At 42.9% G+C, this 25,335-nt stretch overlaps 1 protein-coding gene across 1 annotated transcript in view; it reads right to left on the bottom strand.

Moving 5' to 3' along the window:
* Positions 1–25,335, bottom strand: part of LOC110535568 (cadherin-6) — an 81,120-nt gene that overhangs the window by 2,242 nt on the left and 53,543 nt on the right. Inside the window, exons 3-11 of the mRNA XM_021620633.2 lie at positions 19,506–19,800; positions 14,543–14,662; positions 10,807–10,974; positions 9,165–9,352; positions 4,224–4,477; positions 2,552–2,688; positions 2,207–2,328; positions 1,816–1,933; positions 415–666 (exon numbers count right to left, since the gene is read on the bottom strand). Of these exons, the coding sequence (XP_021476308.1) occupies positions 415–666; positions 1,816–1,933; positions 2,207–2,328; positions 2,552–2,688; positions 4,224–4,477; positions 9,165–9,352; positions 10,807–10,974; positions 14,543–14,662; positions 19,506–19,800 (1,654 nt within the window). The remainder of the gene's footprint in view (positions 1–414; positions 667–1,815; positions 1,934–2,206; positions 2,329–2,551; positions 2,689–4,223; positions 4,478–9,164; positions 9,353–10,806; positions 10,975–14,542; positions 14,663–19,505; positions 19,801–25,335) is intronic.

The raw sequence follows: 25,335 nt of genomic DNA, 5'->3' as shown, positions 1-25,335 counted from the left end.
TTTTATTTCCCACCTGTGTTCCTTCTATTTCCTGAAGGATAGTTGGTGTCTGTTGGGGAACCATTGGTGGTGTGCATACAGTATGTTGATACACTCACTGATATACAGGGCTTTGGTGGGCTGAGACAGGCTTGAGCTGCCACAAAAGACTTGCCGTATGGATTTGTATCACATATCTAACTCTCTGCAGTTGCAGTGAAGATAGGTAAACAGCAACGAAAGGTTTGGCTAACAGAGTTCAGAATATGACATGGCGTAAATCAATGTCTTCTGAATGTGTTGCTGATCATTTGTGTGTGTTGATGTGCTGTATGTGAGCCACATGCAAAATGAAATGTTCTGTGTTGTGTTTAAAACTTTTTTTAAAAAGGACAATAAAGCGTTTTGAATTTAACTGAATTGTACAGTACTCACGGAGAAGTATGAGGACACAGATGATGATGGCCATGAGGGCTCCAGTGCTGAGCCCTGCGGTGAGGACCAGAGCCTCCTGGTTACACAGCTGCATGTTCCCCTCGCGGTCGCAGGTACAAACACGCACAGTCAGGGTGTTGGTGCTGCTCTGCATGGGAAAGTCCCCGTCCGATATCACCACGGGAACCAGGTAGGTGCTCCTCTGTAGCCGGCTGTAGCTGTTCCTTCTGGTCAGGATCCCAGCCGTGTTGTCTGTTGGAGATAGACGTCTTAGAGTTGGATACTAAACAAGTAAGCAGTGTTGTCTGTTGGAGAGGCACTGAGGAGTAAGCAGTTATGGGCTGTTGTTATCTGTTAGACACTTTAGAGGTAGCTACTATACAAGTTAGATGTAGGAATGTCCCCCAGTTTCTAAAATGTATCTTGTCTCCAATTAACAGCCTTAAATATTATATTATATTAGGGTGTGCTTAAATATATTTGAATGGGTAAGATTGACAAATTGCAGTATTGGGGAAGCTACTCTGAAAATATAGATTATTAAACTACCAATTAAGCTACACTAAAGCTACCATTAAGTGTTCACTTAAAGTAATTCCAATGTTTCCAGATTTAAATTAAATATTACCTATAATTAATTACAATATGAGTGAAATATACTTTTCCCCCAAAATAATGATGCATGCTAAAAAGCAGCTTTTCTGTGTTGGAATGGTGTGGACGTATACCGGTCATTAAAAACGAGTAGATCGCTGATTGGTCAGCTCAGCCAATATAAATAACATCATGTTCAATGAGGAAACGGCATGCATTTTTTTCTGATTGAGATACAAGTTTGAGGTGGGGTTTTTTCTCCAATTTATGCTTTGGCCACAAATATGAGTGTAAGACATATCAACAACATTATTTGGGTATGAGTTAAGAGAATATGAACTTATACAAATTTGTTACTTTTAAAAAGTAGTTCACTACTTCTTGGTAAATTATCATAACTAAATCTGAAATGTCAGACTACAAATTGCAAGAACAGATTTAGCCAATTAAAACAAAAAATGTTTCAATGTGAGAATTTGGCAGATCTGATGCTGAAAATGTAAGGAAATGCTTGCCTCCTTCATATTTAATACAATTTTTGCCCAAAAAGTAATGTGTAGTTCAAGTAGTTAGCTACACCGCTACATGGCAAACACTACCTATATTTGAATATAGTTCAACTACCACCAAACTACTGCAAAATGTAGTTACTAGTTGATCTAGTTGTACTTCACTACTCCGCAACACTGACACATTGTGATCACGGCTGCTGTGGAATACAGTTGTTCTGGGGAGAATTTTTTTTTTGCCGAAACCAGAAATTAATTAACTTGTGTGTCAACTGTTTTCCTCCAAGAAGAAGTGTACCTTTGTTGTCTCGGACGGTGAAGTTGGCTTTCCCTGAGACCTCGTGTGCTAGACTGAAGAAGAATCTGTGTCCACCGATAGGCTCGTCAGCATCTTTAGCGCTCACTGTCTGAATCCTCTGAGAAAAGGTAAGAAAAATATGATCTAACACAGATGACATACTTCATCATCTTCTTTGGACATGTCTTTTATCCTGAGGAACAAGACAAAAGGGTTCAGGAGAGTGGGGAGCTCTGAGGTGAAACCTGAAAACCTTCCGGCATAAGGCCAATTTCTGGGATCGAGGCAAGGGTTAACTGATGAAGATACGATCAGTTGGGGGATCTCAGGCGGGAAAGAAGACATTCTGTAGTGGTTTAAATTAAAATAATAGTACATTGTTTTCCATTACCTGGTTAGCCTTGGTGTTTTCACAGACAAAGGTTTCGTAGTAAGCGGCGAATGTAGGAGCGTTGTCATTAACGTCCAGTACTCTGATGTCCACTGGTATGCGGCTAATCAGCCGTGGGTTGTCTATAAAACACAGAATCATGACGTTTAATAACCACACCAAGGAAACACAATAACTGCCTTTGATACGATTACTGCTCAAACTACTGTACATGTAATTACTAGAAGTAATTGTGGTAGTTCACTGACACACATGTACACGCACTCAATTTCCTCTTGTTCTGATAGAGTGGAGCGTGTGTGTGTGTGCGTGGGTGCGTGCATCAATGATCAACATGCTACTTACTGAACTCCGTGGCGATGACAGAGATGTTGTGCCAAGGGTTCTCCTCTCTGTCCAGAGTCCTTAGCATGAAAACTGAGCCGTTACCCGGGTGCACGTTGAACACCCTGTCCATGTCTGTACGCCGGTCAATAGAGTACCTGCACATAGCAAACAACAACTATAAGCATCCTCTTCACAACACAAACAAGCATAAGCATCCTCACTTCCTTTCACATAAACCCAATGCACCGTGTCCTTGGCTGTGAGGCAGTTTATTAAGTGTACCTGCACAACACAAACAACAAATATACGCTTCCTCACAGCAAATATTCACGGGAATATTATGCCCCCTGTCTTTGTCTGCACCCTGTTCTATCAGGTACCTGTATCTGCACAAAACAAACAAGTATAAATGTCCTTGCTTTATTTCACTGAAACCCAGTGGAGGAGTATCACAACAATACATCATACTGCTGCATACAGTATCATCCAATTTGAAAGCAATTTGGATGACTGACAGTTGTGGTCTGGTCGTTCCCCTAAAAAAAAAAAGTGACTCCAAAATGTTTATCTGTGCTATCATGGTGTAGTGGTCCTAATGGCTGTTTGGAGATACACTCGCAAAAAACACACACGCGCGAATGCATGCACACACAAACACGCACGCACACAAATGCATAAACACACACAGGTTATCTAGTAGTGTTGTTTTTCTTCACTTCCTGAGGACTAGTGTGATACATCAGTTTGATTAATAGAGTAGTGGATGTAGGGTTGCGTCCCAAATGCACCCTATTCGCTATATAGTGCATCACTTTTGTCCAGGGCTCATAGTGCTATATAGGAAATAGGGTGCCATTTGGGACACAAACGTAGATATGGAAGAGAGCAGGGAAGTGGAGGGGAGAGGCAGACCCCCGGGGGAGGGGGGAGGGGGGCGTGAACCAGATCTCTCAGGTACCATGCACCACCGCACCCCTACCCCCATCTCCTTTCTCCCTATCTCCCCTCTCCGTCTACTCTCTAATCCTCTACCCTTCCTCAGACAGTATTTTTGTTGTTGTTTACCAGCACAAACAGTTTGACTTTTTACCTCAACACACATACACCGCACCACACACTCACTCTCTCTTTGCTCCTCTTGCTTCTGACAGCAAGTCTAAACTCGTTAAATCTGTCCTGTTGGGGTGCCAACTGCCTTTCTAATATTCTCAATAATTCAGTTGGCTGGGCCTGGCCCCTCCCCTGATTAATTACACCAGATAAAAGTGTGTGCGTGTGTGTGCTACTCTCGTCCCCTCCTCTCTCCTCTTCTCATTCCCTCTCCTTGCTTCTTATCCCCTCTTCTTTCCTAACTTCTCATCTCTTCCCCTACCCTCGTCTCGTCACCCTACTCTCTAAATGCTACAAAGCACAGCCTTCCTGATGAGCGCTGATAAAAACGAATGATGCCATATTTGACACCAGTAATAAAGAGCTCTAACTTCTAGCTTCAGCAGGCACTCCAGGATAACACTTCTCTGTGATCACTGCACTGTGATTGAGGAAAGCGCTGATACTGGCAGGAGTTGTTCAAGGTGTAATTTTAGCTGAAATACAGTAAAATATTAATTTGAAAGAAAGTAAATAATATGTTGACCCAGGTCTGCTGACCACTAGTAGGTGTCTCAGGCACTGTGCACGTGTGTAGTACCTGACAGGGCTGCGGCTGCTGTCTGGGTCTGTGGCACTGACCGATCCGACGATGGTGCCTACGGCTGAGTCCTCTTTGACCTCCATGACGTAGCTGACCCGGTCGAACACCGGCGGCTCGTCCACATCCTCCACGATCAACTTGACCGTCGCCTCGTCCGTGGTCGCCGCGTAGCGCAGGAACCGTGGGTCAGGGTTGGAGTTCTCCACCTGGATCCTTAGAGTGTACGACCGCTTCCTCTCAAAGTCCAGAGGCTGAGGAGAGCGAGAGAAGAGGGTTAACAACTCTCTCACACACACACACACTCACTCACACACCAGTTAGCACGTTGTTGTTTAACTTTCCTTCCCTCTCACTCACACACATCCTGTGACATGCAACACTTTTCTCGTCTAAGCAATAAACACACAGACACACACACAGCAAGATACAGACACACATACGCCAAACAACACACACATCATCAACAATTGAATGAATTCAGTGTGAGTATTTTCAGTATTTTCCAAAACAGAGATTTGTGGGATTTAAGAAATCCAGTGTCCTTGTATATTGAGGGTTTGGATTTCAGTCCACAATTATGCCCAGTAACATGGAACAGCTGGCAGCACCCATCTAAATGATCGGAGCATGCAATAAGGGTGAATGGGAAAACAGCTGTGCGCTAAACAATCATAGCAGGGGAATCAACCTAAATAAAGCCTGCCCATTTCTTTACAGACAGCAGAACTATCCATTAGCACGCAGTGCCTCAGACTTGTTTACATGAGACAACAAAAGGTACAAGACATCGTCGCCAATGCTATTTTGAAAGAACAAGAAATGGTTTGAGTTTCTTACAACATTTGTGAGCTAATACTAGCATCACAAACACAATTTATTCCTTTGGCCAAAGTCCTGGTACGGTCGCAGGTTGGGGATATCTCAGCTACAGTGAGTGAAGAGGAACAAACAAAAAATACGATATAGCGAGCATAACACACCCATATCAAAACACACCCATATCAAACCACACCCCTAAGATGCAATTCGTGTTTCAGAAATTGTATCTCTTAATGAGGCGAAAAAGCCAGGCGAGTTCAGACCCCCTTTAAACATCTATTCTCTCCTCTCTCTCTGTGTGCATCCCAATAATCTCTTCTTTCTTCAAAAGAAATGACTGGTATATGGAAACACCCATCTCGCTAATGCATACACCAATTCAACTCTTTTAAACTTGTAGGGAGTAGTTTACGAGTGCACACTTCAGGAGGAAGGCGTGTGCACTCGTAAAGTGTGACCTTTAAGGCCACACTAATGCTGTCTGGAGAGAACATGTCTGACGTGTGTTTCTGGTTGTGAGGTAGCTACTAACAAAATCCAGGCCTCCTGTCATTTAACAAGAGAGGGGTGTGTGTGTGTGTGTGTGTGTGTGTGTGTGTGTGTGTGTGTGTGTGTGTGTGTGTGTGTGTGTGTGTGTGTGTGTGTGTGTGTGTGTGTGTGTGTGTGTGTGTGTGTGTGTGTGTGTGTGTGTGTGTGTGTGTGTGTGTGTGTGTGTGTGTGTGTGTGTGTGTGTGTGTGTGTGTGTGTGTGTGTGTACGTGCAGCCGTGCAGGTTTTTCATTGAGCTTTCAACTGAGCACCGTCTGTACAGCGCTTGATATCAATCAAATACAGTAATTTGATATGACCCTTCATATTCTAAGTCGTTGATTTATTTTCTCCTGTTCTCTAGACAGGGGTTTGATGATGTCAACATGAACATGTGTTGTTTGGGGACAGTGGTGCAGGAAATGCCCTTTAACTAGACAAGCCATTTAATTAGAGTAGGTTCAGATGTAGACCAGACCCTGTACACACACACACCCACACACACCACACACACAGACATAGAGAGAGAGCTTAGATCCCTTCCAATATCATTACAAGAGTAACATCAGCAGAAGGCAATTACATCTTCCTCCACTCAATGATGACCTGATGGAAGTTAAGTGATCGATTTCAAGCCACATTGGAGGAGGGGGTTCTTGAAAAAGCAACGATCCGATTATTTTTAATACATCAAAACATACTACAACTCAGTACCACTGGCTGGTGCTGGTGAAATCCATACCTAGTATAATTTCATCCTAGCTGAACATGTGTACGGTATGTACAATCTGACATGACTGGATAAATGTAAGCAATATGGGAGAAAAAAATCCAACCATCCAAAAGGCAAGGTAAAGCAGTTAAAGGGATACCTCGGGATTTTGGCATTTTATCTACTTCCCCATGTCAGATGAACTTGAGGATACAATTGTTGTATCTACGTGCGGTTTGAATGGGGTTGTTAACTAGCACTTGTGCAATTACTAACTAGGTTCTAGGGAGACGGCCTCAGAGCCAAACGAAACATACTTTAATACTTCTTGTAGGTGCTCAGAAATACTTATGCACACATAATGGTCTAGTTACTTTAGACAGGACGTTGGTCAGGGAGGATGGGTGGTTGTAATTCACGACCGTCGAGCAATCCAAAGGGTGCGTGTCCGAGTTACATCTGGAACAACTGTAGCATTTTATTCTCCCGTTCCTCTAACCCTTATTCTAAACTTAACCCAATTCACCTAACCTGCTATGTAAATTGGTAGGGATATTTAAGACAAACCGAAAGTTGGTTTAAGCAGTAACGCGTTTGTTATGGCATCAATTTTGACAAGGGAAACACAGCCTATTCAGCCCATCCAGCCTATCCAAGCTCATTCTTTTTTTTTACATTAGCGACAAAGTTAGGCTACATCTGTCCATGCACATCATGAAACGAGAGATGAGTACCTTGGTGAATAGCGGTGAACCTCATATTTAGAAGTTATTTTCATGTAACAATTGCTTGTTTTCCATGTCATATGTTCAAAACCCAAGCCCTCCGTAGACTACCCTTACCCTAGGCCTGCTATAACGAAGGCTGGTTCAACAGCAATTATTTTTATTCGAATTTGTTTCGAATTATAAACTGTATTTTAGACCTTATCAACAGCCTAGTGAATTTAATCTTGCTTATTGACGACGTTTGGCATGTCCACAGACTGCAATTTACAGTAGGCCCAGCCCCTATATCAGTGTGAATGCTATAGCCTATGTTTAATGTACACTATATATACAAACGTATGTGGAAACCCCTTCAAATGAGTGGATTCGGTTATTTCAGCCACACCTGTTGATGACAGGTGGGGGGGGAAAAAATCGAGCACACCGCCATGCAATCTCCATAGACAAACATTGACAGTAGAATGGTTGAAGAGCTCAGTGACTTTTAAAGTGGCAATGCCATAGGATAACACCAACAAGTCAGCTCGTCAAATGTCTGCCCTGCTAGAGCTGCGCCGATCAACTGTAAGTGCTGTTATTATGAAGTGGAAACGTCAAGCTCATAGAACGGGACCGCCGAGTGCTGAAGCGCATAAAAATCGCCTGTCCTCGGTTGCAACACTCACTACAGAGTCTTAAACTGCCTCTGGAAGCAATTTCAGCACAAGAACTGTTCGTCGGGAGCTTCATGAAATGGGTTTCCATTGCCAAGCAGCCACACACAAGCCTAAGATCACCATGTGCAATGTCAAACCTTGGCTGGAGAGGTGTAAATCTTGCCGCGTTTGGAATCTGGAGCAATAGAAACTTGTTCTCTGGAGTGATGAATTGCACTTCACAATCTGGCAGTCCTACAGACGAATCTGGGTTTGGAGGAACCCAGGAGAATGCTACCTAGGAGGAATAATTGTCTGGGGCTGTTTTTCATGGTTCTGGCTAGGCCCCTTAGTTCCAGTGAAAGGAAACCTTAACGCTACAGCATACAATGGCAGTCTAGACGATTATGTGCTTCCAACTTTGAGGCAACAGTTTGAGGAAGGCCCTTTCCTGTTTCAGCATGACAATGCCCCCTTGCACAAAGCAAGGTTCATACAGAAAGGATTTGTTGAGATCGGTGTGGAAGAACTTGGCTGGTCTGTACAGAGGCCTGACCTCAATCCCATCGAACACCTTTGGGATGAATTGGAAGACTGACTGCGAGCCAGAACTAATCACCTGTCACGACTTCAAAGGATTGGAAGACTGATGAGGTGTTTCAATTCCCATATCATGTTCCTTATTTAACCCTCTGGCATACATTTCTGTTCTGTCCGTGATTGTTGGTGTCTTTAGTGGTTGTTGATTGTACTAGTGTGTATGTATGTTCCTATTTGGAATTTTGCATGACTTTTTGAGTAAACTCAGTTGTGTTGCTCATAACCTGTGTCCTGCGCCTGACTCTGCTCCATCTCTTCACCCAATCGTTGACATCACCCAACATCAGTGCCCGAACTCACTAATGCTCTTGTGGCTGAATGGAGGCAAGTCCTCGCAGCAATGTTACAACATCTAGTGGAAAGCCTTCCCAGAAGAGTGGAGGCTGTTCTAGTAGCAAAGTGGGGACCAACTCCATATTAATGCCCATGATTTTGAAATGAGATGTCCGATGAGCAGGTCATGTAGTGTATTTTCTTTTTGAAGCAATGCAATTAGAATAATGTAAACCGCAAACATGTTCAACATATTTTGCAAATATGGGGCAGGCTATTTAATGAACTAGGCTATAGCGGACAACATTCAAATTGGATTTGATGACAATACAATACATGAAAAACTGTAAATAAACAATTTGAAGCGACCACATTACAAATTGTTTAATCATCAAAACCCAGCACTTTCTCGCCACCGCCAGGAACTGCGCCCATAATTGGTTGTGAAAATAGAAACAATATTTCTGACACACCCCGGAACCTAAAGCGCTACCACCAGCCCTTAGATTTACCATTGCGTTAGGTTTATTGAAATAGAGCGCTAGGAGTGATTGGGAATCCAGCCATACTGAAGGAGTGTCCTAGGAATTAGGGGAATAAGGATATGGGCTAGTGGTAGATTAGGAATCCAGCCAATCACTGACCTTCCTGAGGGTGATGACACCCTCCTGTGTGCTCCTATTGGTTGAAATGTCGAACATGGCTGGGCCGTCACTGCTGGTGATTCGGTAGTTCATCTCAGCGTTCCTGCCAATGTCAGCGTCTGTAGCTCGCAGCACGGCCACCGTCGAGCCGGGCTCTGACGACTCAGGAGCTTTGAACTCATACAGACCTGGAGGAAAGACACGGACACACACACATTAGTTGTTGTTATTCTGTAACACCTGGATCAACCCATTAATTCAAACATTTGAATCCATCTTAAAAGCCTACATTAATCAAACATGTATCATTTGTTCAACGTGAATATATTGGCACATACATTGTTATTTTTAACGGGTGATTTCCTGGTTTGTGCCAGATAAATGAATGCTTCCCTGTCTGCTAGCTAAAGCACCTCACTGTATCTCATATGCTTAAATAAATAGCTGGCTTGGTCTGCAAAGGGATGGAAGTGATATACACACAGGCTGCAGAGACAAACACTACTGACACCCTCATAAAACACCCTGACAGCATTCTGGCAACGCCTGAGTCGGCAGGTCTCTGTCTCACGCACACACATACGCAGGCAGGCGTGTACACGAGCATACGCACACACACACAGGCATGGAAACACACACACACCACTATGGAGAGGTTTCCCAGGCTAACAGGTATTTAGCATTGGGTCGAGAGGAGGAAGCATCAGTCTTGCAGACAACAATGATATCGCTGCCTGACACTCTGCCTCCTCCGGGTGTCCCATTACAATATCCACTTGCTCTCACTCCCTCTTTCTCCCTGGCCCCTCCCTTCATCCCTCCTTCCATCCCTCTATTTATTCCTCCCGTCTCACCTTCATTTACTTTCTATCCATCTCTACCCCCTACCTCTCTCTCTCTCCCTCCTTCCCCTCCTCCCCTCCTCCGTCCCTCCCACCCTCCCTCCCTGTCCTGTCCATTGAGGTGAGGTGCAGTGACAGTGTTTGTCTCCCTGTTGGGGAGGGTGATAAATGGAGGTAGGGTTTCTACGGTTGTGTGCATTTTGTCATGTGAAGAGCTGTTTGGCTTGTGTGCGTAACACACACACAGACACAGTGCTGTTATTGAGGGGAAACAGAATGACACCAGTAATCTGTCAATCTGATATATTTGCAATTCGCCAGATGCAACAGAGAGGGAAAGAGCAAGGGAGAGAGAGGAGAGAGGGGGACAAGACACAGCGTGTGAGAGGACATAGAGGGGGTGAAGGAGAGAAAGATGGTTGGCAAAAGAAACACTGAAAAGAAAAATAGAAACAAAGGACATTAGCGGAGCCACACACAGTGACATTGAGCGCATTGAAGGTGCAGGACCCTTCCCTCTGTCATATGGCTTTACATTTAATTATACCCAGCCTTCCAGAGAGCGCTGCAGTCGTACATGCACACACACACCGCAGCTGCAGCATCGCAGTACCAATCCACATTAATTTTGAAATTGACACCAGATGGAGGCTGCCTGTTTGGCACGAGCCTTCTGTATGGTGAACTAGGTTTGATTTTGTGTGTGTGTGTGTGTGTGTGTGTGTGTGTGTGTGTGTGTGTGTGCGTGTGTGTGTGTGTGTGTGTGCACATCTGTCTGTATATGTGTGCACTATACTCACTCTTGGGGAAGCGTGGTGGGTTGTCATTGACATCAGACAGGGTGATGCTGACTGTGGTGGTCCCTGATAGTCCCCCCATCTGGCCAGCCATGTCTTTAGCCTGGATCACAACGACATAGTTCTCCTTCGTCTCCCTGTCCATGTTTGGCAGGGCTGTCTTGATCACACCTGTAAGAAAAAGACAGAGAGATTAGATACTTTTGATACATACATTTCTTCATATATCAGTGTTCTGTAAGAATATATTTAAAATAATAATAACCAAATAGCACTCATGCCTTTCTTGCACTAACACTTACAGTACACTTGTCTTTTCTTTATAGCACTGACTTTGCTGATAGCTGTTTTATTGAGGAACATTTTTACTTACTATGACTGTGATACATGATTGCCTTTACCTAGCTATCTTAAGATGAATAACTAACTGTAAGTCGCTCTGGATAAACGTGTCTGCTAAATGACTACATATAATGTATGCATCAGTCGTGTAGTGTAGGGTAAACACACGTATATGCAGTTTAACACCTTTGTAATTTTGTGCAAGCATTTTACCCACCTTTTGCGAGAAAATGCACTGAAGGTATAGGGAGCATTACTCACCTCGAACGGCGGTCAGCCCTCACACACTGTTTTTTTTTAATCACTGCATCACTGTTATGTATGTATGCATGCAAAGTAATATCACAGTGTATGATGCACAAAATATAACTTTTGCACATTTCTTTAGAGCTCAGACACAAAGACATTGAGGTGAATATAGATGCTCTGTCTCTCTCTGGTACAGTTGTGTTCCATATACTGTACACATAAAAAATATATATCTCTGGTTTATCAGTCAGGACAGAGGTTCAGTGAAGCTCTAATTGACTACAGTTGAAGTCTGAAGTTTCGATACACCTTAGCCAAATACATTTAAACTTAGTTTCACAATTCCTGACAATTAATCCTAGTAAAAAGTCCCTGTCTTAAATTAGTTAGGATCTCCATTTTTTTTTAAGGATGTGAAATGTCAGAATAATAGTAAAGATAATTATTTATTTCAGCTTTTATTTCTTTCATCACATTCCCAGTGGGTCAGAAGTGGGTCACATACACTCAATTAGTATTTGGTAGCATTGCCTTTAAATTGTTTAACTTGGGTCAATCGTTTCAAGTAGCCTTCCACAAGCTTCCCATATTAAGTTGGGTGAATTTTGGCCCATTCCTCCTGACAGTGCTGGTGTAACTGAGTCAGGTTTGTAGGCCTCCTTGCTCGCACACGCTTTTTCAGTTCTGCCCACACATTTTCTATAGGATTGAGGTCAGGGCTTTGTTATGAGCACTCCAATACCTTGACTTTGTTGTCCTTAAGCCATCTTGACACAACTTCGGAAGTATGCTTGGGGTCATTGTCCATTTGCGACCAAACTTCAAATGATGACTTGAGATGACTTGAGTTGCTTCAATATATCCACATAATTGTCCTGCCACTCCTGTGCTTCACGGTTGGGATGGTGTTCTTCGGCTTACAAGCGTCCCCCTTTTTCCTCCAAACGTAACGATGGTCATTATGGCCAAACAGTTCTATTTTGTTTCATCAGACCAGAGGACATTTCTCCAAAACGTACGATCTTTGTCCCCATGTGCAGTTGCAAACCATAGTTTGACTTTCTTTATGGCGGTTTTGGAGCAGTGGCTTCTTCCTTGCTGAGCGGCCATTCAGGTTATGTCTATATAGGACTCGTTTTACTGTGGATGTAGATACTTTTGTACCTGTTTCATCCAGCATTTTCACAAGGTCCTTTGCTGTTGTTATTGGATCGATTGCACTTTTCACACCGGAGTACGTTTATATATAAGAGACAGAACGAGTCTCCTTCTTGAGCGGTATGACGTCTGCGTGGTCCCATGGTGTTTATACTTGTGTACTATTGTTTGCACAGATGAACGTGGTACCATCGGGCATTTGGAAATTGCTCCGAAGGATGAACCAGACTTCTACCATTTTTTTCTGAGGTCTTGGCTGATTTCTTTTGATTTTCCCATGATGTCAAGCAAACAGGCACTGAGTTTGAAGGTAGGCTTTGAAATACATCCACAGGTACACCTCCAATTTACTCAAAGTATGTCAATTAGCCAATCAGAAGCTTCTAAAGCCATGACACCATTTTCTGTAATTTTCCAAGCTGTTTAAAAGCACAGCAAACTTAGTTCATGTAAACTTCTGACCCACTGGAATTGTCTGTAAACAATTGTTGGAAAAATGAATTGTGTCATGCACAAAGTAGATCTCCTAACCGACTTGCCAAAACTATATTTTGTTAACAAGAAATTCGTGGAGTGGTTGAAAAACAAGTTATAATGACTCCAACCTAAGTGTATGTAAACTTCCAACTTCAACTGTACATATTAAAAGCAGCGCTCTGCCTTCTTCTCCTCCTGTCTGTCAGATATTGAGCTGCCGTGGCTTTTGTCATCCATTTGAAGCATCAAAACTACAGAGACTGTTACAGTAAAATACAGAAATAGAAGTAAAAAACACTAGATCAATTGCATCGACAGAGTTCACGGGATCCAATCTCTTTTTCTAAAGAGGAAATTTGTTGAATATCAAACAATAGGCGATGTAAGGGCTGATGCAGCACATCACTCAACCCGAGATCTATGCAGCATCGGTGAAATGCACAGTGAATGCAGGGCTCTACAACTCTCATCCTGCTCTTTTATCACATAGGATGTGGCAGCAGGAGAGGAGTAAGGCACAAAGGTGCGTGTGTGTGTGAAGCGCTGAGAGATGACGCAGCAGCGTTCGTTTTTCCTAACAAAGCACAATCTTACTCGCTGAAGGACCGCCAGCGACTCGCTCCTGAAAAACATGCTAGTCCGTTCAAGTAGTGCTGAGGGGGAAAATACACACGTGTATTCAATATAGAGTTACAATATATTGTGTGCATGTGTACACCAATACACAGTCTCTGAATGCATCTCTCTTCCCTATCTATTTTTATCTTTCTTCTCTCTCTCATTCTCCCTCGCTCTACTTGTTATTTCTCTCACTCTCTGTCTATTCTCTCTCTTTCTCTCACTCCACACAAACAAACAGGGGAAGACATACAGAGAGAGAGAGAGAGAGATTCATGCTGTTGTCCAAGCCTGCCTTTGTGTAGGGGGGATGTCAGCTTACATGGCACATCTGGGATAAACCATATTAATGTGAAGCCCTGCACTAATCTGCAAATAGATTTTTTTGTTGCAATTTCCCTTTTGTTTAAGCAAACAAAACACCAGGGTCCATTCCAAAGCACACATGACACATTATTAAATCTAGCAGTGATGGCTGAGCCATGGGATTGAAAGGCGGTGGTTGGCAGAGGTTCTGCCCTTCTTTTCTGTCATGTCGCTTCAGTCTGACATGGGAGTTAATGGTCATGTTGCACGCACACTCACACACAAACACACACACACACACACACACAGTCTCCGTGGTAATGACGGGTAGTGCACTTTTCGCAACCTGGTTCACTCTCAGTAGGTCTTTAGGTTGCATTCGGGTGCAAGATGACATCAGTAAGACAGGGAAGTGGCACCTTGTGTGTGCTGTTCCCGGTTGACTCTCTGGGAACATTTGCTCCCTCAAGCCACCGATAGACTATAGAAGGTAATTATTATAGAACTCTGTATTTGCATTGTAATTGACCCTACCTCTCCTTTCTGTCTACAGAAGAAGAAGAAAGATGGGGTGCCTGTTTACACTGACCTGTGTTGGGATCTACAGAGAAGTATGGCTGTCCCTGTAGGATGCTGTAGACCACCCTGGCACTGTTACCATACGTGGCGTCGTCAGCGTCTGTAGCGGTCACCTGCATCACCACTGTGCCTGGGGAAGGAAGGAGGGAGGAGAAGAAGAAAGAGAGTGACTTGGTGAGCAAAGTTATACACATGAAATGGAGTCTAGGGGTGTTGGGGAACGCTCTCAATAGCACAAGACAACTTCCTGAATAAGGCCAATAAAGTGAACTGGACTGAACTGAAGTATATGTATGTCTGTGTCACAAATTTCACCATATTCCCTTTATAGTACATTACTTTTGACCATATGGCTCTGGTCAAAAGAAGTGCACTATCTAACTGGAAAACCTAATGAATTTAATGTGATCTTATGTGAAGTTAATGTGATAACATGTGACAACATGTAAAATCAACATGTGATAATATGAAACTACATATGAAATCAATGATCTCATGTGTAATAAATGTGACAACATGGGGATGCGATTTTTCAACGTGATACCATGAATCTACAAGTGAAAACATTTTGAACGTTTTTCACATGTGAAAGTGCAATTCCACATTAGGGTTGAATGGCAGCAACCTGGTTACCGAGATTAACCGGGATTTATCCGCCCAAAACCACACCCTTTTGCAGGGATAAATAACTGCGAGAAACCGGTAAATTATGATAAATTATTTATATGAACAGCATGGTGTGAAATGGAACTGTTAAATGATATAACATATCTAAATATGGCTTCTCTATGGCCTCTGCGTGAGGAATCATCAACACTCAGGGTGGGGACAGACAGCCCATCTCGGGATGGAGCACAGTTCACAATGCATGTAGAACTACAGTATCATCTCATCATGGTAACTTTTTTTGTGACAGGTAGGCCTACATTTGCTGCAGCATAGTCTATGCTACAGTAATAAAGACTGAATGTGCGTCTCATTCACACATCTCCATCTGGCTTTCGGGGTGGGGGGGGTCACCTTATTTTTGAATTGTAAAGATGTTTTATTGCAGCTGCAGACTATTTAAAATCAGCCTATCACTCGGATATCGTTGCTTTAAATCAGTGCACGCGCGAGCGCACTCTCGCAGTCTTTCTCTCTCTCCATCAACTCCATTCAAATTGCATCCAAAATAGATCATCCTTCTCTAGATTGCTATATAGCCCTATAAATAGATGTCCTGGCCCGCCTCTTTCAGGTAACAAATTCAATGCAGTATTAGCCTTATATTTAGCTAATGAATGAGGGGTTATGTATAATAAGCTTCTAACTTATAGCTTCTGTTTCTTGCGCAATAGGAATGCACCGTGTGCTCCACTGGCCTCTCTCCTTAAAAAATGCTCCTCAGCTCTTGGAGTCTCATGCAGGAAAAGCTAGACTAGAATAGCTTGCTGAACATTTGTTTTTACATTTCTTATACCAATAGATTATTCGAAGAGGGACGCAAGCTATTGTTTGCTGATTGTAAAATACAGCAGCCAGTAGAACTCACGGGTAGTTTGAAAGAAAGGGTGAATGCGCGATGCTATAGCAGTTAGTTTATTCAGACCCATAACCATTCTATCTTTGTCAGGAGAAGTGAAAGCCTTCTGCTTCTAATTCTAGTTCTTTATTATTCAAGGATGTCATTACAATGATGAAGATTAGGACAACAAAAGTTATTTAATTTAACTGTTGAAAGCGAGGAAGGAATGAAGCAACAATAGAGAGAAAGAGGAGGTAGGCTAATAATATTAGGGGAAATATTATGAAATGTATATATGCGTCAGGCTACTAATTATACAAATAAGCTCTATTATATTTCTAGAAATCAAATTAGTTAGCCTATACTTGTTACTTTGTAGGCCGCATGTGCTGCATCAGAATCACATGTTCTCTCCCTGCTTTATCAAGGTTTGAACGATGTGTGTAATTCCAGTCCATATAATACAGTATAATACAGTAATACAGTTCACACTCAAAAGTATTTGCCTACTGGAGCTTGTTTAATTTATTTACCCAAGAGAGCATAGCTACATCTATGGACTTTTATGTTTTTATGTTGTGCGTAATGTGCAGTAGCCTATATCATATAGCCTATGTATTGGATAACGCCACAATCATTCGTTTTTTTTTGGGGGGGGGGGGGCTTGGGCTCATAAAACGTATTTAATTTAGGGCTCATAAAATGTATGTAATGTATGGCTCATCAGACTCAGGTAGCATCAGGCTTGAATTTAAAAAAAAGTCTAATCCATACATAGGTTTATTTATATGCTTTATGATGCTTTTGAATGACACTTCCGGTTTTGGCAGGAGAAAAGTGATTTATTCTCGGGATTGAACATATGTCAAATACAGTGAAAATATTCAACCCTATTCCACATGTGAGTTAAGGTTTTCTTACAAGAAGCTCTTTCACATGGAAATGCTCATTCCTGTAATGAGTGCGCTGAGAGTCGGGAAGCAAGTTCAGGGAGTGTTTTAAGAAATAAATGTAACATAATACAAAACACAGACAGGAAACAGAAACGGAAACAATAGCGCCTGGGGAAGGAACCAAAGGGAGTGACATAAATAGGGCAGGTAATCAAGGAGGTGATGCATTCCAGGTGAGTGTCAAATTGGGCAAATGCGCGTAACGCTGGTGACAGGTGTGCGCCACAAACGAGCAGCCTGGTGACCTAGAGGCCGGAGAGAGAGCACACCTGATAATTCCAGATGTGAGGTGGATATATGTTATTCTCCTCACATGTGAAAAGGTGGTGTTAACATGTTAACTTTACATTGAATACACGTGAACTATACACAACTGACCGCACACGTGTCTTTTTTGTTTTCACGTGAATATTTCAGCTCCACATGTGAAAACAGTTATTTCACATGTGAAAATGCGATTTTCAAATATTAATATCTGATTTTCACATGTGAAACTGCAAATGTCTTGTTTTTGTTTTTGTAAGGGAAGTCATGAAATGGAATCGGGATTTTAAGGTAACTGGTATGCTGTTCAGCTAAAATAGTGTAAAAATCTTTAATCAATGACAATATGATTACATTTGGCATGATCACTTAGGCAACGGCTATGATCCATTTTCCTTATCAAAGAGGCAGAGAATGATATTCCAAGGGAACAAAGGAGAGAAGTTTTAGTCAAATGGTACGTTCCAACGATGCCTAGCGGGGCCCAGTGTTGCCTCATTAAATGCATAAGAAGAATGAATTTAGTTAATGGAAATTAACATAAATATAGAATTGTGCTACAGATTGGAATTGGGAATTGTAACCAACTGAAACTTGTTCTAATTCAGTGGCAAAGTGAGATCTGCAAGGATGAATATAAGTGGGCACGTTACATTACTGCCAAACTGCCAAACATCTGAAGTTTATTTTCTCTTCAACCTCTTACTTTATAAATAAACTAATGTTCAAGCTTAGTGATATGATGATATCTCCTCTCTGAAGAAGGAATTGTCAGGATTTCACAAGACAAATAATGTACAGTGGATTGCACTATAAAGGCAGGTTCACAACAGGTCCACTTTCAGGCTGTGGCATCACACCTCACTTGTTACAACAGGCAACTGCTTTTCCTACTTAGATGTGGTGAACGGAGTGACGGGGTTTGTCACCTGCCTGTGTTGTGTCACCACTGTCACTCACACTTACAGCACCAGGAGAGAACAAAGTTCTTTAACTCTGTAAAGTTAGACGTTCTAAGTCGTCATTTCCATCAGTTGCGTTTTTTTTGACGTGAGCGATGATGAAAGCTAATGTACTGATGAGAGTGTGGCTTTACGCAGGTGTTAGAGAGTGTGTTCGTGTTCAGAGTACACGTCATATATCTTCAGCCATCTACCCACTGAACTGGATAGATTATGCAGATTCCAGCTATTGGCATACACATGACCGAAATATAGACTGTTTCATCCCGTGTTTAATGTGTTGTAATTGAACACTGAACAGTGTATTCAAAAGATTAGCTTAAGTATCTGATATAATCAGCATTGTTGGACCGCTTTACCTTGTTTGTTTCGCTGTAATGAACCAGTGCATGGCCTGTAATCATTCTCATTTAATGACTCAATATCTACGTCTCAAATGGCACCATATTCCCTATGTGGTGCACTACTTTTGACCGTGGCCCAGAGCCATATGGGACCTGGTTAAAGGGGTGCAGTATGTACGTAAGGAATAAAATGCCATTTGGGACGCATTCAATCTCTCCTCTCATTACTATGATTGATAAAGCCCTCATTGATCCAATGAGATAGGCATTTGCTTGTAACAACTCTATCGTGTCTCACACATCATAAGCCTTCTAATGCTGCTATTCATTGCAGATACAAGACTGGAATGTATTATTACCACTGACTGCATGGAATCCCCCTCTTTCATAATGATTTCCAGGCTATCAGTTTAACTGCGCTGTTTAAAAACGTTCGGTCAAGCTGTGAGTTAGTTACACCCAAGGCACAAGTGGTTGATTTGGATTTAGGGTTGCACTCTGTAGCCTATGTATCCAGTGGTGACATCTCTGGTACATGTGTGAAGTAGGGGCTAATGCAGATGTAGGATCTTAATTTGATCACTCTTTTGTAGCTTAGAATTTTCCTGCAGAGCAAGAAATGCAAAATTGTGGTGTATTTCAGCTTAAAAAGGCTTTTCAAGTTAGTTATTTCCCATTTGAAATTTCAGACATATTTTCTCGAAAGAAAAGTGCATCAACCCGTACAAAAATGTTCATTAATTATAATCCGTATAGTAATTCACATTTCCTGTTGCCACAAGATTATTTTCCTGCTATAGCAAACAGGCAAATGTTCAAATCCTACATCTGTACCAAGTGGGGACATCTCAGGTACATTTGTGATGTAGAAGCTCATACGTACCCAGTGGGGAGATCTTTACATGTGTGAAGTAGGGGTTAGGGTGTAGGAGTTCATACATACCCAATGGGGACATCTCAGGTACGTGTGTGAAGTAGGGATCCTTGGTAAACTTGGGTTCATTGTCGTTGATGTCATGGATCTTGATAATAAACTCTGACTCTCCCTCTAGAGAGGTGTTAGTGATTCTGTTGACGGCTTTGGCCCGGAGTGTGTAGTAGGCCTTCTCCTCCCGGTCTAGCCTCTTAGTGGCGTGGATATCTCCTGAGTTCTCATCAATGATGAACAGAGTACCGGCTCCGTCGCCAGTCAGGACGTACCGTATGCTACCGTCACCCCGGTCCCCGTCTGAGTGGAGCTGTGGAGCGATGAGAAGTCAGTTCTCAGTAGCACTAGATCACAATAAAAAATATTTGTAATTAAACGGTTGCTAAAATTCTATCACCTCGCCAAATGTCAGTTTGTGACAAAACAAGCAATTACTGTAAAGAAACATTGTACACTCTAAACCTCTGTGAAATATATTTTAATAACCCCAAATATTGTATATTCAGCTGTTTGAAGCTGGTGTACAAAACCGAAAGGACAAAGAAGCAAAAGTGATGTGTGTTCATACAACCTGCCATTTACTAACTCGGAGAAGATCAGATGCCTTTATTAACATGTTGTAGAAACATGACATGACCGTTCCACTTCTGACTGGGTCTTCTCTCCTCATCTCCTCTTCATCCCTCCTCTCCTCTTCAATCCTCTCCTCTCCTCTTCAAACCTCTCCTATCCTCACCTTCTCCTCTCCCCTCCTTTCCTCTACACTCCTCTCCTCTCCACACCTCTCCTCTCTACTATTTGCTGTCTCTCCTGATGCGGCCTGTTTCTTTCTGCATGAACAACAGCTTAGCTTGCGCTGACATTTTAATTCAGCCACCAAATCCCCTCAACATATTTATCTCCGGGAACTCATCAAAAGCTTGTCTACGTCCTGAATGGCACCCTATTCCCTATATAGTGCATTACTTAGGAAATGCAATAAATAGGGAATAGGGTGCCATTTGGGCCACAACCCTTGTCTTTCCTATTTTTCCTCATGCTGTCTTCCCTCCTTTTTTATTTATTTTAACCACCAAGGACATGGTGATAATTGCAGATGAAAGTAAAGGGCAGAGGCAGACACGTTTGCATGCACACAAGAACACAGTGCACATACAGTATATGCTAATAAACATACACATGACCAAATACATCTTTCCACCTATACAGGCATACGGTATCTGTCTGTGTGTGTGATGCGTACAGTATGTGCGTCAGCTGAGGAGCTATCGGAGTGGTGGGTGTGACCTCTGAGTGTGTGTGACCATATGTGGTGTGTGACTTGCTAGCTTCTGGTTCTGGACAGAAGGAGTATATTAGATTGTGCAGTGAGTGGAGCACTGCAACAGAATGGCACCCTATTCCCTAAATACAGTACAGTAGGAAAAATTGAGCCATTTGGGATAAAGACAGTATGCAACCTCACTCTCGTTATGACATATGAATGAGTTTTTATTCCAGGTGCTGGAAGGCTTAATATTACTAATTCATTGTGTTCTGTGTGGAAACAAAGCTGTGGAAGCAAAATGGCTGCCTTTTAAGATTAGTATCTTTAAGATTGTTGCATTTGCTTGTTGTAAACACTGAAAGATACAGTAAGTGAAAGCAATGATAACCAAGCTGGGAGAAGCTAGCTACTGACTGTTTATGTGTGTGGTTCTGTTGTGCCGAACCATCTGAAAAGTCAGAGAGTCAGTTGAGTGAAAATAAAGTTATTCAACATCATTATCTTCCAAACTGCTTTAGCGCGCAATGCCTCATTACAGCCCTGCGTGCGTCTTTCTCTGTCTGCCACTGTTTGTGACCCCTCCCGTCTCCCTCCTCTTTCAGTCACCCACTCTACCACCCCTCGCTATGATGGAAGTTAATTTACGTCCCAATCTGGGTGCCTCCTACTCAAATTAGGAGAAAAACCTCTCCCAGAAATCAATCCAGCAGCCAGACGTGCATTCACAATGGCCCCTGATCAATTTCTATTGAAAATGTAATTAAAGCGTCACTAGGGGAAGAGCGAAGCCACATGTGCAATGAGCATGGCCACCAGGCGCCCTCCAGAAGTAGATGCAGGGCCCTTTCTCCTCCGTCCTCCGTGATATCACTTCATAATGACATAGAGCAAAGGAGGGGCACTATGTTCAAAAGTAGTGCACTAGGGAATAGGGTGCCATTTGGGATGCACACGAAGACAATGCTTCAGTGTTACGGCCACTAGCTCCATAGGAGACATTTGGTAACGTGTGCATCCCATAGTCTAAAAAATAAAAATAGGTTACGAGACAATAGTTTGGAAAGGCAACATCAACCAAATTTGCAAGATAAACTGTTGAACATTTGTGTGTGTGTGTGTGTGTGTGTCAGGGGTGGGGGGGGGGGGGGTCTAGGTGAGAGAGGGGCAGAGGTCTGTTTGGGAGGGATTGGGTGAGTGAGTGACAAAAATGTAGACTTCCTACTACAGGCCATTGTTATGGGTAACAATCCTTCGTAGAAGTGCTTATATTATTACATGTATTATATGTGGGAATATATATATACACTGCAAAAAAAAATAAAGGGAACACTTAAACAACACAATGTAACTCCAAGTCAATCACACTTCTGTGAAATCAAACTGTCCACTTAGGAAGCAACACTGATTGACAATAAATCTCACATGCTGTTGTGCAAATGGAATAGACAACAGGTGAAAATTATAGGCAATTAGCAAGACACCCCCAATAAAGGAGTGGTTCTGCAGGTGGTGACCACAGACCACTTCTCAGTTCCTATGCTTCCTGGCTGATGTTTTGGTCACTTTTGAATGCTGGCGGTGCTTTCACTCTAGTGGTAGCATGAGACGGAGTCTACAAACCACACAAGTGGCTCAGGTAGTGCAGCTCAACCAGGATGGCACATCAATGCGAGCTGTGGCAAGAAGGTTTGCTGTGTCTGTCAGCATAGTGTCCAGAGCATGGAGGCGCTACCAGGAGACAGGCCATTACATCAGGAGACGTGGAGGAGGCAGTAGGAGGTCAACAACCCAGCAGCAAGACCGCTACCTCCGCCTTTGTGCAAGGAGGAGCAGGAGGAGCACTGCCAGAGCCCTGCAAAATGACCTCCAGCAGGCCACAAATGTGCATGTGTCTGCTCAAACGGTCAGAAACAGACTCCATGAGGGTGGTATGAGGGCCCGACGTCCATAGGTAGGGGTTGTGCTTACAGCCCAACACCGTGCAGGATGTTTGGGATTTGCCAGAGAACACCAAGATTGGCAAATTCTGACATGACAGAGTCTGGAGACGCCGTGGAGAACGTTCGGCTGCCTGCAGCATCCTCCAGCACTACCGGTTTGGCGGTGGGTCAGTCATGGTGTGGGGTGGCATTTCTTTGGGGGGCCGCACAGAGGTAGCCTGACTGCCATTAGGTACCGAGATGAGATCCTCAGACCCCTTGTGAGACCATATGCTGGTGCGGTTGGCCCTGGGTTCCTCCTAATGCAAGACAATGCTAGACCTCATGTGACTGGAGTGTGTCAGCAGTTCCTGCAAGAGGAAGGCATTGATGCTATGGACTGGCCCGCCCATTCCCCAGACCTGAATCCAATTGAGCACATCTGGGACATCATGTCTCGCTCCATCCACCAACGCCACGTTGCACCACAGACTGTCCAGGAGTTGGTGGATGCTTTAGTCCAGGTCTGGGAGGAGGCCCCTCAGGAGACCATCCGCCACCTCATCAGGAGCATGCCAAGGCGTTGTAGGGAGATCATACAGGCACGTGGAGGCCACACACACTACTGAGCCTCATTTTGACTAGTTTTAAGGACATTACATCAAAGTTGGATCAGCCTGTAGTGTGGTTTTCCACTTTAATTTTGAGTGTGACTCCAAATCCAGACCTCCATAGGTTGATACATTTGATTTCCATTGATAATTGACCCTCCATAAAAGTAACGGAAATATACCAGGAGCTGTGCCAGGTCCACCACGTCTGTTGACTTATCCAGCTGTAACCAATAGAATTCACAGGCTTGTATGCGAAGCAATAATTGATTCAAAACATCTCCTGCCATGTTACTGATGCGTTGTAAAACAGTGTTGTTTGATGAACGATTGTATGTATAGTTTTTTGGGCCTTTTCCCCCAGCATTGTCCCAGCCATATCCGCGGCAGCAGGAAGAATTAAGTCCCCCAAAATAGTATGGGGCTTGCCTGTCCTAGCCACTCGGTAGCTCACCATAAGACGCATCTAGACCTTTCTTATTAATGGTATCTGTTGCTTTTATACATGTCTTACTACTCGAAAGTCATCTTAATTCTCGCTCAAAAAACTCCTGTGGCTTATTTTTCAACTTGGCATGTTTTGTTTCTAAATGTCTGCACAAGAGTGAAGGTTTCATCGAGTTGTGAGATAGTACTTTTGCACATATAACACACTACTGCTGAGGAAAGGCACTACTCCCAATATAAGTGAACCCCAAATCAATGTAGTTCTCATCATATTTGCGCCTCTTCAATGGTCCAACATCCCTGTCTGTTGTTCGGTGCTTTCCCGGGTAAGGGGGCAGTAGCTCTTCGGCTGCATCAGATTCACAACTGTCAATGTCCATGCTCGATGGGCGAACAACAAATGTAGAATTACTGATGCTAGCATTGGATGTGCTCGTGGAAGCAGAACAACTTGTGTCGTCGACAGGTGCAGGTGTAGTACTGCTGGTAGTAGCAGTACTACCAGTAGAGCTGGTATGTGTCTCTATTGACGCAGGCCTTACTTCTTTTAACCATTTATACCCTTTTGAGCAAACGGAATGAGCAGCAGCTACATTTGGCTACACACGACAGTTAGTGGAATTCCTGCAATAGAGTAACGGTTAATGTGATTAGATGTTAATTATTTGACTAGGCTACCTGTATTTGACATTGTGTTATTATTTCGCTGAACACTAAATGGTTTAATTACATTTTTGGCAGTGAAACGAGGCTACTCAGGCGAGAAAAAAAACTCACGCAAATGCATAGCCCCGTTGCAAAATATAAATCGACTGTTTTTTAAATGTGATAAAAAAATCACATTTTTATTTGGCGTACCCCCGATGGTATTGCACATACCCCCAGAGTCCAACGGTGGAAAGCTTTACACCCCTCCAGCCAACTCTTGGCATTGCGCTTGGTGATCTTAGCTTTGTGTGCCGCTGCTCAGCCATGGAAAAACCCATTTCATGAAGCTCCCGACGAACAGTTCTGGTGCTGACATTGCTTCCAGAGGCAGTTTGGAACTCAGAAGTGAGTGTTTCAACTGAGGACAGATGATTTTTCCGTGCTAAACTCTTCAGAATTTGCCGGCAAATTTTGCCTACCATTTTGTGGCTGAGCCGTTGTTGCTCCTAGACGTTTCCACTTCATAATAGCAGCACTTATAGTTCACCGGACAGCTCTAGCAGTGCAGAAATTTGACGAACTGGCTAAAACAAGCAATAGAAAACTGGTTGACATTTTTGTTTAATCTACCGGAAAAGACAGAACAAATACCATAACAAATATTATGGTTAAACTCGAATATACTAATTGATCAAAATACTTTTTTGGGGGGAGAAATAAAATCTAAAACGACATAATCTTTGTAAATTATATCATAAATAGGACTGGTGGAGTTGTCACACATGCAGTTAAGAAAATCTGGAAATGTCTGCTCTATCCAAAATTACAACCAGTTTATTGCAACGTCACAGCAAAAATGGAGGAGGCAAGTGGAAAGGGGAGAAGGTAAAGAACTTGTCTGTCGGACCTGCATTAAATACCAAAATTGGATAAAGAAAATTGTGATAAATAAA

Source organism: Oncorhynchus mykiss, chromosome 11 (genome assembly GCF_013265735.2).
Source record: "Oncorhynchus mykiss isolate Arlee chromosome 11, USDA_OmykA_1.1, whole genome shotgun sequence".
NCBI classification, from domain to species: Eukaryota; Metazoa; Chordata; class Actinopteri; order Salmoniformes; family Salmonidae; genus Oncorhynchus; species Oncorhynchus mykiss.
This window is presented reverse-complemented; position numbering and strand designations above follow the sequence as displayed.